Source organism: Curcuma longa, chromosome 15 (assembly GCF_044706935.1).
Source record: "Curcuma longa cultivar G26 ecotype Majalengka, Jawa Barat chromosome 15, ITB_CL_G26_1.1, whole genome shotgun sequence".
NCBI lineage: Eukaryota > Viridiplantae > Streptophyta > Magnoliopsida > Zingiberales > Zingiberaceae > Curcuma > Curcuma longa.
In genome coordinates, this window is record NC_133875.1 from 487,520 (window position 1) to 506,040 (window position 18,521).

General features: G+C 34.4%; 1 protein-coding gene across 2 annotated transcripts in view; it reads right to left on the reverse strand.

Moving 5' to 3' along the window:
* Positions 1-1,144: 1,144 nt before the first annotated feature.
* LOC141846457 (DExH-box ATP-dependent RNA helicase DExH11-like) overlaps positions 1,145-18,521 on the reverse strand; it is a 41,449-nt gene continuing 24,072 nt past the window's right edge. For both annotated transcript variants that reach the window (XM_074734506.1, XM_074734505.1), the window contains exons 16-17: positions 4,797-5,054; positions 1,145-1,287 (exon numbers count right to left, since the gene is read on the reverse strand). In XM_074734506.1, coding sequence (XP_074590607.1) covers positions 1,174-1,287; positions 4,797-5,054 — 372 coding nt within the window. In that variant the 3' untranslated portion in view covers positions 1,145-1,173. The remainder of the gene's footprint in view (positions 1,288-4,796; positions 5,055-18,521) is intronic.

The following is an 18,521-nucleotide window of genomic DNA, read 5'->3' on the forward strand; positions in this document are numbered from 1 at the left end:
TTAGGAACCAAGTAAATCCGTGTTTCCCTGCTTGTTTATCTAATTTCGCTGCTAGTCTTTGAAATAGAACGAACGAACGACGAACGCGTTATTCACCCCCCCCCCCCCTCTAGCGCGCCCCACCTATTCTACAATAGAATCCTAATTTATGATGATAATACATCTAGAAAATAAAGAAAGGCAACTTATCGAATCTCATAACAAAAAGAACAAAAGCGGAAATATATAGAGATATTTCAAGAGAATTAAGGAACAACAACCGATATTCTTGAAGAATTCCAGGAGATTAATTAGCTAATTAATAACTATAATTATACAAGGACGCAAAGAAAAAAAATTAATATCATCTTTTAATAACTTTACTATAAGATGTCCAACTTATAATATTAATTACCTAATATGTACTACAAATCATATTACTTATACAATTAATTATATAATGTATACTCAAACCTATATAAGTTAAGTTGTATCATAACTTAAGGGTGATATTATAAGTAATAAAAGTTATATAACCTAGGGTAAATGGCTAATATTATAACTCATAGTATATAATAAGTTAAGGCTTGACAAATAATACTAAGTTATAGATAGATAGATAGATATATTATAAATGTGTAAAATAAATTGGGTTATATTATTAAGTTAATGAATTATTATATCTTTATTAGACTAATTTAAAAACTAGTGTGTTCCTATCTTAAATTTAGAACCTTTTTCAACGAGTCCCATTGTTTACAATTTTAAAGAATCACATGTCGAAATATTAGATAGATACCCATGTTAGATATTTGTATCTAAGTAACATAATTTATAACTAAGCCCAAACTATTTTCAATTAGACCCTCAACAAGAATACTTCTCACTTTGTATTTATTTTATTCAACCATGTTTTTTTTCATTCATGTCTATATCAATAATTTTGTTAAACAGTTAGCCAGATTGTGATATACTTATCCAAACTTGTGTTTATGTGATATTAAGCTTGATTTGAGGTCATATTTGCTGTCATAAACAACAAGAACAATGATATAAATTGTTGTGCCAACCCAATGTATTATAAGGTACTCAAATTATTGTTGCATAGGATAGTACAAGCATTCTTATAAGAAAGATATTTAATCTGTAGCATTTTCTGACAATTTAACTCAAAATAATGGTAGAATAGGAAGTTTACTCAATCTTTTTAGTAGATTGGCGTAGCTTTTGCAAAAGAAGCTGCTCTTTCTCTGGCAAATTTTTTTGTGCATGGAATTCTGCAAAGCTTCTTTTTAACATGTCCTCCACCTGCAACACCAATTTAATACTCAGAAGATATAATGGCATGTCAATTTTATTATCTCACACAAAAGATGGCATTTTTCATGTTGAAGTCAAAGAATACAGGAGGTATGTAACTCTACATCCTTACAAGCTGAGGTACACATTTTTTACGGACCATGAGTTTGGAAGACATTTTAAGAGTTTTTGAAAATACCTATAGGAACTTGACAGTTCACAATTGTGATAAGTTAGGTGCAATGATGAGCTCTCATCAAATTCAGTGTCCTCGGAATGTTATAATTCATTCAAAGCTCAAAATGTGTTTCCAATATCCAGTGGCAAAATTGTTCTTGAAACAACTCACACCACTTTAACAGTCTTGGCATAGAAAAAAATTGCCATAATGGTGGTAGAGATCATGAACAGCAAGAGCGAACATGCAGTGGAAAAGTATGCTTTGTTCTTCACCCTCGTCTTTCCTCACAATGAACAGTACATGAGCAGAGAAGATCAAGAAAACATCATTTATCTCAACCCACTTTGTGTGAGGGGCACAAGTCACCCAAATTATTTTGTCCAAGAAAAGCCTCTCAAGGGTTTGCTCGCATGAAATTTAAGTAACATAAAAAAAGGATTATTTTTGTGTGGCTCAAAAGTATCCTGGATTCTATTCTAAAAAACATTGTGATTTTCTTATTTGGTAAGTGATCATTGGCAAGCCACTCTGCACCCTCACTGATGAAGGTTACTTTAAGGCAAGGTAGACATTTACCAATAGACACATAAATGTTTCATTGGATCTATTAGAAATGATATCCCCAAGAATCTGGTTTGAGAACAAGACTTCTGATTATCAAAGTCAGACAATGGACAATACACTACAAACCAATTTGAGTTAGTCAAGATGGCTCAAGGAAAGCAACGTTAATTAGAGGCATCCTTGAGAATAGTACCCCCCCCCCCCCCCCCCCCCCCCCCCCCCCCCCCCCCCCCCCCCCCCCCACACACACACATTAAATCCAGAAAAAAGTTGCAGGCAATGAGGTACAAAAAAAAAACATAGGATGATGGGTGTGATAAAACAACCAAGAGAGTGGAACCTTATTAAGAACATTGTACAAGAACTTACATATTTTGAGCAACCTAATGAGGCAATGATGGTGTTGTACAATGAGATTGTTGAGCTACGAGTTTGGTTATCATTACCTAGCAGGAGCTCTTTTCAAGTAGAAGATGACAGTACACATGCTTACATCTGTCCTTGAAACCATGATCATGCACCTAACCTAAGTGCTGCAGTCGCACATGAGACACAGCTTTGTTTTTGAAATGAGATAATGCTTCCAAGTGATTACAACCATGTACTTGTGCAGTGATGAAAACATATGGTATGGAACAAAATATTATACAATCAAGGTGGGACTATTATTTTTCATTAATATTGAAACAAGAGCTGCAAAGTCTAAACTTAATACTATTACTACTATTACGTAGAATATTTACCTCGTTGCTCAAAAAAGGTTATGTTACTTAAGCAACAAGAGTTGATCCAAATATATTAAATGCTTCGGAAACATAACAAAGAATGACCATCCTGTTTGCTTCTTGTAGGGTTGCAGATATGACCATTACGGCTCAACAAGAGCTGCAATATAAGAATGCACGGTTGTGGCCTATGGACAGAGAGACTTGTCGATTAGAATCATACAGATGATCCAAAGCTTCTTTATCCTAAAACACTAGGAATTACATTTAAAAATGTGATGCAAAGATGCCCATTCTAAATGTGAAAATTATCACATGGATAAACACAGCAATTCAAGAAGTGTAAGGACTTCAATTCATTGGCAATATCGACCAAGTTGGTGGGTTCGAAAGGTTCCATGGGGTTGAAGAAAAAGGGTCATCATCAAGTGAGATAAATGACTCTAAATCTAGTAATCATTCTGGCAAACAATAAAGGTGCCGCAGATTCACAACATGAAAACAATTAAATTTGACAGTTGTGGAAACCAATCGATGATATTGAAAGAATAAAAAAACATTGACATGAGTACACTAAGAAAGATTGTCGACCATCATTCAAAGTTTGTATCAGGTGGCACAGTTGAAATTTACCACTTGAATAAATTACCAAAACCCAACTAACCAACTAATAGGCGATGCTATCATATCATACCAACACTTTGCACAATTCGAGTAATGTTTAATATGTTATCACAGTTTGTTTCTCTAACTTTCTACTTCAATTGTTTATGTGGAAACAATTTGATGCAGCAGAAAATTGTCACTTCGTCGATGTGGAAACAATAATGTCGTAGAGTATAGTTTTTCCTCACGCCTCTTCTCTGTCGAAAATAATAGGTTTTTATAGTTGAGGATAAGGGAACAATCTTCTCAAAAACAATATCAGGTTTTGGAGGATAATAAGGATTTCCACAGGGATTTTGTTTGGTTCCTCCAAGAGCTAGTTCTCTAGGACCCTTTCTCCCTACTTCAACAGTTGCTTATTCATTTAGACAATCTCTCTTTGGTCCAGGAGTGATAGCCCATCTACATATTGGGTTTCTAAAAGATGGGGTGGGAGTATGTCCCATTGCTCAAACCGACCTTTGAGGGTCAACTTGAGAGATCAGCTTCTGAGAGGAAAGTTGGCCCATGATGCCGATTTGATGGTGGTCCACCTATGATATTGAACAGTGGGCGAGCCACACTTTTCGGAGAAATCAATTTGCAAGGCCAACTTCAAGGAAGTCGGTTTATGGTGCTGATTTAAAGGAGTTGGTCTACAAAAGGGGTGGGGTTAGGGTGTTGACTTCTAGAAAAGTCGGCCTAGGGTGTCGACATCTAAGAGAAGTCAGCCTAGGGTGCTGACTTCAAGGAGAAGTCTGCTCAAGGTGCCAACTTCTGGAAAATCAGACAACACTTTCAATTTTTATACTTATATTTAGCAAAAAAAATCCACTTGGATTATGGATCAAAATTTATTTAAATTCATCTCAGCATCCACATGCTTAGAAGCATGCTAATGTATGCTAAGTGTTGGCACGACATGAGATTTTAAACCTTAATCAATTATTTTTGTCTTTGAAAATGCTCACACCACCCTAACATATATTTTCTAGTATTTTTTATCTATTATAGCTACACATAATCCCTCTTAGATAGTAGTACTTTTGATTTTTTTTTTTTATCTTTTCAATTGACTCCGCATATCATCTTTCTCAATTCTACTACAACTTTTTTTGTGCATTGGGTTTCCTAACTGCTAAATACTCTAATAAAAATTCAGAACTGAAAATCTTTCATAGAGTAGGAATGTTGATTATTGGAAGGATCAATGAATGTGTTATCTCCTTAAGCTTTAAGCAAAATTAAAGTTTCTTAACTTCAAGTCAATCTAACAAAAATATCACTTCAATAACTAAAAACATGCATAGTGATTTATGAACGATTGACATGTTACAAAAATGTCACTTTTATCCATTTTCTATGAATGCAAATATTATATGAGCTTCTAAATGCTAAGGTACCTTCAATTCTTCAACACGGAGAAGATGCAATATCATGGTATATGTCAATCGAAATTGAGACTCAAGCCTAGTTGGTCTTCCAACCATTACTTGCTTCAAGTCACTTTCTTCAGGAATCTCATCACGACACATAATAACAACTGTACCAATATTATCTAACCCTCTCCTTCCAGCTCGGCCAGCCATTTGAATATATTCCCCAGGAAGCAACTTCCTGAAATCCTTTCCATCAAACTTTCTCAAGGTATCAAAGACAACCTATGAAAGAGAACATGAATAAAATCATCTCTGCAATACAATAATTTTATATTTTTCACTTTGAATCAAAAAGAAGAAATCTTAGGCTTTTAGTATAGATACTAAGAAAACAAGGGAAAGAAAGTCTTACACTTATAGTGTCAATAATTTTTAAGAAAACAATGGGCATAGGCAAACATAATAAAGAGAAGATGATCTCATTGAAATCAACCCCACTGGGACATCATTGAAGAAATAACTTGCAGTTTTCAATATGAAGTTCATAAAACTTACTAATGTTAAGCAGCAAGTCAATTCAGGAAAACGAAAAACAGTTACACAACTCAACTAAAGGTTCCTTGAAGGCTCAATGGAAGAGAGATTCTATATAGACTTTGCATTATATATCTAGGGTAAAGAACTGTAAGTGTCATGCAAGCATTATCTAGACAACATAAATAGTTGAAGATTATGTATGTTTGATAGAATAGGGATAAAATATCTAGTATCTACCAATATTGATCCATTAGTACTTTAGTTTGCATTACCTAGTCCAACAGCTAATTTTTGTGTAGTTCACAAAATCACGAGTTGTATTCCCAAATTAATATCACAGCAAATTAGTATTACCTAGTTGTATTCTCTCCAATGACCTTGAATCCATTAGTATTTTGAAATTCTCCTTGGTTCCAATTGTCTCGTCTAGGCTTGTCCATTTTGAAGTTATTTATGATTCTTATGGAAAAGACAACCATCTCACATCTCCGCCTTTGGATAAGAAAGATACAATCAACTTGGTATGGTAAAGTTGGATATTTCAATCTTTACTTGCCTTGTCAATAGTGTGAAATCAACAATAGCTTTATCGATGATATTTCTCTCTATTTCCAACAAAATATGGGATGCTCATCCGCAGATTCTCACACAGCTAGATGTCTCGTGCATACATCAGATATTGAATTATTTTCGATTTAAAACAAGATGGTTGCTCAATGTAGCAATATTTCACTCTTCTCTACTGCAAATGGGATGAACTTGCTATGTATCATCCAATTTCCACAGATCTCAAAGTCTTTAAGCGTCAAATAAAGAATTTCAAATGGAAAAATTCATGTCTGAGTACACCTACATAGTCAACACACAATTGCTTGTAAATCTAGTGTGCCATTCCTATCAACGGCTTGGTGTGAACCTTTTGCGCTAATCCAACATGTTCCCTCATCCTCTACATTTGAAGTTAACTCAAGCTATTGATCAAGGGCATAAAGATGGAAGATGAAGTTATGGATGCATAAGTACTTCGTACCCTCTATGTTCATTATCGTTTAACAATAATTTACCAAATCAACGTTAGCATTAGTTCAAATGACCATTTAGTTCACATGTTGCACAAGGCAACATTATGCCATTATCTTCTATGTGCCAACAACCACAACAATTACTCTTAGTATTTGAAATGTCAAGTAATGTCAGTTTTAATCTTTGACAAGAGAACAAGAGAATTATTCAGTAACATATTATTCGGTGTCAATATGATTTTAGTTTATAACAATTTTAAGAAAATGCATTAACATTTGGGAGTGTATTGCATTGATTAGAGCATCAATTCTCGCGGCATCCTCATGCATTTAACATTATAGTTTTTCAAGACCAATATAAATAATTCTCCTAAGATATGGTACAAAAATTGATCTCTTCACATATTTATCTATATGTCTCAGTTCAGTATTTGGAATTGAACTTCGACTAGCAACACTAGAATGGGAAGAAGCACAACACAGGATACAAGGGCACATGTCGCATAACTTTATAAGATGAATTAGACTATGGTGCATCAGAACTATAATAAGAAAATTGACAAAATAGTGAAGCTCCATCTAAATCAATTCTAGTTAGGTTCTCACATATCTCGATAATCATAAGCTTCATTGATCTACGAACCCTATATCGAGTTTGTTGATGCTAATTCCTAATAGATATACCATCATTTATCCTCTCCTAGATTGTATTTGTGTAACCTTACTCACTGTCAAATAAGACTTCAATAAGATACTTGACCAACATCCCAGAAGCCAATTACCATTAGGGGTTTAATTTAAAGTATGAATAACAAATAATGCTATTGCAATGAACAAGATAAAGTAAATCTAGTGTAGTATGAAATCCAATAAATTTCATGAAAAAAGCTGCTAAAGGGAGGGTAATAGCAAGATTAATTTATACACTAAATAATTATACATGTAAAAATTTATATTCTAATCAATTTTAATTTAATACATTGTTTACATTATAATATGATTTAAATTAATACATAAAATTATTCTAATCAATTTCTGCCCGGTGCATGAAGCTCCCATCAATACGGATCCCAAGGAAGGATGTATTGTATGCAGTCTTACCCTGCTTTGCAAAAGACTATTTCCAAGACTCAAACCCATGACCTCTAGGTCACACGACGGCAACTTTACCGTCGCATCAAGACTCCCCTTCATAATTACTAAATAAACTTATTTTAATAAAATAAATTATATTTATATATCAAAATCAATCTTAATATATTAATAAATTAAAAATAATATTCAAATTTAATTTGAATATAATTACCAATTAAAGTTTAATCTAATTTAGTAGATGATAATTTTACATTAATATTTGATTTGATACATAAATTAATATTCAAATTTAATTTAATTTTACAATTACCATATCAAAATTTGAAATGGTTTAATAAAAAAATTTATTTAATATATAAATATGCAGAAGGTTATGTGTGATTTAACACACTTGCATGTTTGCCCATTAGAAGTAATAGAGCAGAGAAAGCATAAAACAAGCACATGCACACGCATGGTCTTTAATTGTAGTGCATCCATAAAACAAGCACTTGCACACATGGTCTTTAATTGCACGTGCACACATGGAGTTTTGACTTTCCTTCTTAAGCAAATGTTCTTTAAACAGACACAAACTTGAATATACTGATTAGATTTTAATTTAATTTCATATATTATATTTATACATTGAAATATGACTTAATACAAATTATTATTCAAATTTAGTTTAATTTGAGTATAATTACCAATTAAAATTTAATATAATGCAATATATTGTATTTATAAATAGAAATCTGATTTATTAATTAATATAAATTAATTATTACATAATTTAATTGAAAAGTAAATTAGATTTGTTTATAAATCTAATTAAACATAAGAAAGAAATAATCATATAGTTGATATAATCACATAAAGAAATAATCATATAGTTATATAATTAATATAACCGTATAACATTACAACTCATGCAAATATATTTCATAGTATATCATGATCTTGTCCCAACAAGAGAAAGAATATCCCTTCAACACGGACACTTACGGAGTTCTAGATGCCTGGCAAAAGGAATGTTTAACTTCCCTCCCTCCCTTGCAATATCAAGAGAAGAGGTGAATTTCTTACATGATTCCTACTCCAATCTCACCTTCTTGCTCGATTAAGTCGATAATATCTCTGTCTCTTTCCTTGTCTTGTACACCTACCTCATCTTTCAATTGATTGTCGGTATATGCCTAATGCAACAATTAACATTGAGTTATAGTATTAAATTCATCTTTCCTCCTCCACATGACCGAACAATAAGAATTTGAGGGCACGACAAGGAATCTCATGGATTCCTCATGTCTCCAATTCCATGGGGTAATTTTTCTGTCACCTTGTGTGTCAAATATGTGTTGAAACAGTAAATCTTAGGTATCAGTTGACTAAACCTAATTCTAATTATTTTGCTCTGAAGAAAAAATATACATGAAGGATTATTTATCTTATTCAAATATTCATGAACGAAAGGTATTAGATTCTCTTTTGGAAGGGCCCTGAAAGAAAAAGGTTGGAATGTCAACAAACATCTCTTTATGCTCTAATTCAGATACTCGCATTTAATTACTAGCGATCTGTTTTGGGATCATTCAATGCAAAAGTCACTAAATGGCTATAGCTAGAGGTTTCAAACAGTTGTCTTTTAAAATTTGAACAAATTTTATCATTACTATAAAACACCTTCCATTCATTATAGTTTGCTACAACGGGATCCACTTTTGGTACCACTTTCATAGTACATTCCAAAACCCCATGGCTCTTGATTTAGATGCATCTTCACATATAACAAGTAATGATGAATTCTTATCTGTTCTTTATCTTTCAAAATTAACAGATGTTTCGATTACTGAGGATTCTCATATCCATATTAAAGGATAAAAAATTTAATGTAGCTCCTCATTATTACTAGATAAATTTCGTTATGTTCTAAAGTTTCCCATCAACATACAATACATTAGCATTCTCATATCTTCAAAGTGTTGTAACTTTTTATTCACGGTATGTGGATGAAGAACAATTGGTGGAGGTCACAAATGTGATGGAGTCTACTATGCGAATAGCATTGTTGGCCCAATAATCTTTATGCTACATTTAAAATATTTATCAATATTCCACCTTTGCTAACCACATTCTAAAGTGGCACACGTTAATAATCTGTGTGCATCATTATTTATGCATCAATGTTATCAAGATCCTCAGTACTCATGTACATCTCTTCACTCTTCCAGCTAGTTCACTTTAACACGTGGTCGTGTCCATATCTATTTATGGTGGATTTCTCTACTTTTTAACCATTGTTGATGATCGTGCATATATAACATGTGTGTGCTTACAAAAAATTAATAATTTTAAGGTCTTCAATATATTCATTTTTATTATTAATGAAATAAAATGCAAAATTCAACTTCTACTAAAACATTACTATAATGCCCTTGAACATATAGAATCAACTTTTACCTAGTTTTTGTGTTTTATGAGACATCATACTTCAAACCAAATGTCTATAGATAAAAATCACAGAATAATATTTCTAAGCTAAAGAATCAATTGTGCATACTATAATATTTCATATCATGCACTAAAACAATATTAGGAAGATGTGAATCTAACCTCATTCTATATAATTTAGCATGCACTAATACACATTTTTCTCCTAATCAAATTGTTTTTCTTAATTAACATGGGTTTTTAGGTGTTTAATCTTTGTTCATATTTTTGAACTTGAATACAACAATTTAAAAGCCATCCATAATAGCCTTCTTGGATACTCTCGCATCCAAAAAATCTACATGTCATGATCCAATGTCATGACGTTCTTATGCCATGTGTGTCTCTCAGACATTCTTAAGATACACAATATTTCACAAGGTCTCTATTATCTACTGAAACTACTATTTCCATCATCAACTACATTCACCTAGCCACTATCCACCACTCCTCCATTACAAATGTATCATTGTAATAAGGAGATATCATATAGCATTCACAGCCTCCACCAACAGAATTCCTTTGACATCAAATCCGTTTCAATCAAATATTAGCATACTTATTGCTCTAAGAAAAGGTGAATGTGATGAGCCATAGATCCTAAAGCCAATTTTGACTCTTCAAAAATTTGAGTCCAACCTTCACACCAAAAAGCTTGGAGACCCCCACTCAAATTGTGTTATAGATGAGATTTCTACAGTGTTGTAAATGGCGATAGTAGGTGACGAGACGATCAGTGACCACCTACTACCTTGACCGCCTAGGCGATTGAATTATATATATATATATATATATATATATATATATATATATATATATATATATATATATATATATTATATTAATAAGATAATTTTATTAGATTTTAATTAAGTATATTTAAATTATCTCAATCATAGCTAGGAGTTGATTAAAATTATTAATCTAAAATTTTGAATAAATCCCAAGTTCAAAAAAAAATCGTGTTTCTCGACGTTTCGGCTTGGGCATTTCGGCTTCAAACGCATCGCCAAACCCAAGCGACGCGTCCAGACGCGTTGCGTGAGCTCGGCGACGAGTCCGAACCCATCACCTAGGCCCTACGACAAACCTAGACCCATCACGCGAGCTCAAGCGTGTCACTCGAGCCCAGCGACAGGCCCAAACGCGTCATCTGATCCCAGTGAAGCGTCGCCTAAGCCCGACGACAGGCCTGCGATGCGTCCGGGCACATCGCACCACACATTCGAATCTGAAATGTTGAAATTGTTAGGTTTTTCATTGCGACGGCGGCGGGCAACAACAACGATGGCAACGGCGGCTATTTAAAGCGGAAGGAGGCACTGCAAAAGTTTTTTAACCTACGTTGACTTTGACCATCATCTTAATCATCGCCTTTCACAAATGCGGTGCGATTGAGGTCCACCTCCCGCCTAGAGGTCATTTAGGCGATCGCCTCAGCCGCCATTTAGAACACTGGATTTTTGCTATTTCTATTCGAAGATATGGTAATTTGTTCCTCATCTCACTAGCATAGAACCAATATCTAGCTTGCTCGTGTTTCTAGCATACCACCTTTACCTTAATACTTGCCTAATGGTCAAATCGATAATGGAAGATTAATTGTCAGACGATACACATAGATCTATATCTAGAAATACTCACTATTGCTCCACTTAATTCAGTTCATATACTTTTTTATTTAGTAGTAAACCAAAATTCCCATTGATGTTCAAAATGAATTTTTACATGGCAATCTTCGTTTATATAGAACAACCTATAGGATGCTTCAGAAGAAACTAAAATATATATACTAAAAAAGGTATCAAGCCTCAAATAAAGCTCATTGATGTAACAAGGAGTACCTAATGTTGGCTTTAGAGTTTAAGTTGATCATTCATGTATTATACAACATATTGTCTTGTCTATTATTGTAACTCTGGTAATTTATGTTGATATTCTTTTAGTAAGAAATGGTATGCAAAGCATTGTAGAAATAAGAAATTACCACAAAACAATTTTTTTTTATAGACCTAAGAAGTTCATGTTACTTTCTTGCAGTGGAAGTCACCTATAGCTCTCATGGAATATTTTTATCTCAAAGAAGATATGCAATGGTCTAGTTGTAAGAAGTCAATATAAATTGGATGAAATTTTATAGTAATTCCAATAATGCAAAATCATAATATATGGCCAAAAGATGATGATTTTGAATATTGATCCCCTTATCAAAGACTTGTGAGAAACTCATCTATATCATAATTACCCAACCAGATATATCATTTACAATTCGAATTATGAGCCGCTTCATATAAAAATCCAAGAAGCATCATCAAGAAGCAATATCCTATAATTTATTAAAGGAACTCTAGTAAAAAAACTACTGTATAAAACACAAGTGATTGTTAACTACTTATGCAAAAAGCTCAAGCTATTAAAAAAGAAATCTAATCATATAATAGACAACCAAACTTGCCCATATGGAACTAATAAGCGTGGAGCATCCTTGATAGATCCCATGAAGGATTAACCAGATTTTCAATGGTGTTATATGAAAAGATAATAATTAATGGTTATGTGATAATAACTATTTATAGTCACAATTTAGTGTTAAAAGGTTGTGTTTGAGGTTCAATTGTCATATTAAGGCTGATTTTGATGTGATTGTGGTTTAGTTTGGGGCTTGTTTGCTGCTTTGAGGCTATATCTAAATGGACTAAGTTAGGCTTGTCTTAGGTTCAAATATGGCATGAATTGGATGTTTTATGTTTGATGCAGTATTGAACCAATTTGGTTAAGTAGCATTGGTTCAATGGTTCAATTTCTAGGATAGGTTCTCTTATTAGATCTTGCAAGTCGCCCACGTTTTCCTCATGATCATGATTCATCCTAATCCCCATCCCCATCTTGATCTCGGCGCCTTAATCCTGACTAATTTTAATCATGAGTTTCTTCCTCTCTACTGAGATCAGTTGAGAATCCTCCCATCTCTTTGTGAGCTATCACTTCACCTCTATTTGAGGCTAGTAATTGATGAGGGGAGCTCTCCCTCCCCCTTGTTCATGATTAAGCAGTGGGTTCTCCTTGACCATATTTATGAGCTAAGATCCAGTGGAGCTCTCTGTAGATTGGGCCACCTTTCTCATGACCTACAGCAGTGTGTGGGATCTGACAATGACTTCTCTTCCATACGTGCAACGTCTTTGTCTTTCTGTTATTTAACCAAAATCAAGCAGAGGGAGGAGCCTTCTTCTCTTTTGCATGGAGCAGATTAGCAACTATTTCTCCTTTCCATTTGGAGCAGTGAGCTTAGATCGAGTGATTCTCTTCTTCAATTCAGCTTTTTCATCATGATCTCTGGTATCCTACCTAGGAATGGGAAGACGCCCATAGGTTTGGATCATAAGATCGAAGAGCAGTGAGCTTAGATTGAGTGATTCTCTTCTTCAATTGAACTTTTTTTCATCGTGATCTCTGGTATCCAACCTAGGAATGGGAAGAAGCCCATAGGTTTGGATCATAAGATCGAAGCCTACAATTGTAAGAACAACAACAACAACAACAACCAAGCCTTATCCCACTAAGTGGGGTCGGCTATATGGATCCTTCTACGCCATTGAGCTCTATCTCCTATTATATCATCATCTAAATTTAAATAAATTTTATCTTGTTTTATTGTTGCTAACCAAGTCTTTTTTGGTCTACCACGTCCTCGTTTAATGTGCGTATTTGTCATATTTTCACACCGCCTAACTGGAGCATTTGTCGGTCGTCTAAGTACATGTCCGTACCACCTTAAACGTGTCTCACGAAGTTTTTCCTCAATAGATGCAACTCCCACTTTCTCTCTAATGCTCTCATTTCTTATTCTGTCAATCTTCGTATGTCCACACATCCATCTTAACATCCTCATCTCCGCAACTCTCATCTTTTGCTCATGTGCTCGAGTCATAGCCCAACATTCAGCGCCATATAACATGGCAGGTCTAACTGCCGTTTTATAAAACTTTCCTTTAAGTTTTAGAGGCACTTTACGATCACATAAAACACCTGATGCCCTCCTCCACTTCAACCATCCTGTTTGTATTCTATGTAAGACATCTCTCTCTATCCCTCCATCAGCTTGTAAAAATGATCCTAAATATTTAAAACTCTCAGTTCCAGACAACTCATCATCTCCTAGTTTAATACTTGTCTCATTACGTTCAATATTGCTAAATTTAAATTTCATATATTCTGTCTTTACTCTACTAAGCCTAAAACCTTTCTCTTCTAGTGTTTCTCGCCAAGATTCTAATTTAGCATTTACTCCCTCACGTGTCTCATCTACCAATACAATATCATCTGCAAATAACATACACCACGGTACGGTATCTTGAATGTGTCCAGTAAGTTCATCTAGGATTAGTGTAAAAAGATAAGGACTTAGAGCTGACCCTTGATGCAACCCTATTTTTATTGGAAATGCTTCAGTCAATCCGCCTGAAGTCTTCACTCTAGTTGTTACTTCCTCATACATATCCTTAATTAGGTCAATATATACTACACTAACACCTCTCTTTTCTAGAATTCTCCATATAATTTTCCTTGGAACTCTATCATAAGCTTTTTCTAAATCAACAAATACCATATGTAGATCTTGCTTTTGCTCCCGATACTTTTCAATTAGTTGCCTGAGAAGATGTATAGCTTCTGTTGTCGACCTACCAGGCATAAACCCAAATTGATTTTCAGTGACCATAGTCTCTTTCCTTAATCGTTTTTCTATTACTTTTTCCCAAAGTTTCATAGTATGACTCATTAATTTAATGCCCCTATAATTTGCACAATTTTGTACGTCTCCCTTATTCTTATATAAGGGAATTAAAGTACTTACTCTCCATTGATCCGGCATTTTCTTTGATTTCAATATCATGTTAAATAATTTTGTAAGCCATTCAATACCTTGTTTCCCTAGGCACTTCCATACCTCTATCGGAATATCATCTGGTCCAACGGTTTTTCCATTTTTCATTCCATTTAAAGCTTGTTCTACTTCTGAAATTTGAATTCTACGGTAAAAATTTAAATTTCTATACTCATTTGACCTGCTTAAATTACCTAAATTAAGCTGATCACCTACACCTTCATTAAAAAGTTGATGAAAATACCTCTTCCACCGCTCTTTTATTTCTCCATCATTTACTAATACCCTATTGCATTCATCTTTAATACATCTTATTTGGCTAACATCTTTTGTCTTCCTCTCTCTCACTTTAGCTATTTTATAAATGTCTTTTTCTCCTTCTTTTGTATCTAATTTTCGATATAACTGCTCAAAAGTTGTATTTTTAGCTTCATTCACTGCTTTTTTAGCCTCTTTCTTAGCTAATGTATATTTTTTTAAATTTTCCTCATTCTTGCAAATATATAATTTCTTATAGGCTATTCGTTTTTCCTTCACTTTTTCTTGTACTTTCTCATTCCACCACCAAGATTCTTTACCTGGTGGTACATGCCCCTTTGACTCGCCGAGTATACTCTTGGCTATTATTTTCAACTTTGATATCATCTTATCCCATGTCGTAGTAGGGTCACCGTCTATTTCACCTAATACTTGTCCTTCTACCTTCTCCTTAAATATGTTCTGTTTCTCATCCTTCAACTTCCACCACTTAATTCTAGGAGTAGTGTATATTTTCTTTTTATGGATATTATGCTTAAGACGTATATCCAATACTACTAACCGATGTTGGGTAGTTAAACTTTCTCCAGGAATAACCTTACAATCTTTACAAATCTTTCTATCCCTCTTCCTAACCATAAGAAAGTCAATTTGCGATTTATTATTCCCGCTTTTAAATGTGATCAAGTGTTCTTCTCTTTTCTTAAAAAATGTATTAGCTAGTATAAGGTCATATGCTGTCGCAAAATCCAATATAGCTTTACCTTCCTCATTTCTTGTTCCAAACCCATAATCCCCATGCACCCTCTCATATTCCTCATTTTTCACTCCAACATGTCCATTTAGATCACCTCCTATTAAAATCATTTCATTTGATGGAATATTTTGTAATACTTCATCTAGGTCATCCCAAAACCTTGATTTGGTATTTTCATCTAATCCTGCTTGAGGTGCATATACACTAATTACATTCATAATGTCTTTCTCCACTACTATTTTGAGAGCTATAATTCGATCCCCCTTTCTATTTACTCCTACAACTTCATCCTTTAACGAACTATCTACAATAACACCAACTCCATTTCTTGTTTTACTCTTTCCTGTGTACCATAACTTGAAACCCGAGTTCTCTATCAACTTTGCCTTTTCGCCTACCCATTTTGTCTCTTGTACACACAAAATATTAATTCTTCTCCTAATCATCGTATCTACTATCTCCATTGTTTTACCAGTAAGGGTTCCTATATTCCATGTTCCAAATCTTAGACTATTAATTTTCCTATAATCTTTATTCTTACCCAACCTATGGTGTGAGAACTTTTGCTCATTTAACACTACACCCAAGTTCTCATGGAGATGTAGCGGTCCTTGCCGAGACGTTACAGTCGGACCCTGCAACGCGTTCCTTCCGGGGAACATCCTAGCATTAACACAATTGTATATTGGATCCATTCATAAGTGTTTGCCTTAGTTTTACGCTGGCTGGCAACCTAACGCAACCCTCCTCCTTTATCCGGGCTTGGGACCGGCAATGATAAGGTAAACTTATCACAGGCTGGCCAATTTTCAATTGTTTCAACTATTTTCTTATAGGATTTAAGTCATATCTAAGTAAGTCCTTCGAATCTTATGTTTCTTTTAAAACATCACTAATGATATATGTTTGATAACTGAGTTTTGGGAAGCTATCAGATCAGCCTCTGTCGATGTCAATACAACTTCGGCAATCTGTATTAATATTGACTCATCTTAATAGCCATGAACAAAGAGTAGACGCAAGGTTTAAAATATCGAGCCGTGCCGGAGTTTCGGTCCCGGACCGGAACGATACAGTTTCGGTACCGTATCGTACCGTGCCGGTATAGTTTCGGTATTTTTAAAATATAAAATATATTAATTAAAATTAAAAATTTAATATAAATATTTAAAAATAAAAAATAAATTTTTTGATAATTTTATAGGATTTAATAAAGCCTATTTAAATTACCCCACATTATAATTTTGAACTATAGCTAGGAATTGATTATCAAAATCCTATTAATACCTAAGTTAAAAAAAAAAAAAAGAGATCGCGACGCGCGGGCGGCTGCGTGGAGTGTCGCGGGGCTCCGTCGGCGTCGCCGGCCCTGGGCGGCGCCTCCGGCGGCGTCGCCGGCCCCGGGCGGAGCCTCCGGCGGCGTCGCCGGCCCTGGGCGGAGCCTCCGGCGGCGTCGCCGGCCCCAACTTTTCCCCGATCTCGGCACGCGCGGGCGAGATCGCGACCCCGCCGCCGTGCCGGAGGTGTCGCGCGACCCCTCCGGCGATGCCGACGTGGTCGCGCGACCCCTCCGACGAGGCCGCCGGAGTCGCGCGACTCTGGCAGCTGGGATGGCGGGTGCCGGGCCGTGCCGATGCCGGTCGGCGGGCGGAACGAAAAATTTCGCCCGTTTCGACCGGCTCGGCACGAGATTTTAAACCCTGAGTAGACGTATTCACTCAAAGCGCGGAGGCCTCCCTGCAACTGCTAACCATAGTTGTCAGAACTATATGCTATTAAACAATATGATTCACATATAAAACAATATGATTCTCATCATATGAACTGGAAGTTAACAAACTGTGATGATCCAGCTCAACTCAATATGATATGATATTAATCTTATTTTATATTATTTAAAAAATAAGAAAGAAATCATTAGAAGTAAATCAGATCAACTAAACCTAGATCTAACCAAGTAAAAAATTAAATCAAACTAAATATAGTAAAAATTGAATTGAATCTATTACAAAAGAAAAAAATAATAATGAAATTTATATTATATGATAAGAGTTTGATGGTTAAATAAAGTGAAATCTCGAAATAAAGAATAACATAGGAAAAATATCTTCGATAGAAAGACATAGTTGGTGATAGCCAATGTGAACTCGACGGGTAAGAAGGATTGAGGAGAACAAATCTTGTCAGATTGATACATAGAATGAAATTAATAGAGTCTAAAGTTATTTTCATGCCTAAATTGTTTTCTATTTGACAACAATAATTTTTCTTTGTAGAAACATTTGAAGAAGAATTTTTCTATTGCTCATTTCATTTTCAATTCTTATCAAATGAAATAAACAATATATATTGCCTTAAAGGTAGGATATGAACTTAAATATTTTTATTATGAATCAGCATTAACTTTATCGATTCTATTATGTTATTAAACGAAATATTAGAATATTTTGCATACTTTTAGATATCAAAGCTATCTCAAACAAAGCTATCTTAAACAAAGTAGAATTATTTTTTGATGTTCTTATGCTCAACCTTATTATTGATAATTCATCAAAATGATTTATCATACGAATGTTAATTTGATAATGGTGTCATCAACTAAGAGCGAAGTCCATAAGAAATTCCAGCACCCCTGGCCAAATTGGTTGTTGATCTGGTAAGTCATTATAGGATAAATCTTGTCCAGTTCTTAAGGCTTTTGTTTGATTTTGTTGCTTATGATAGTG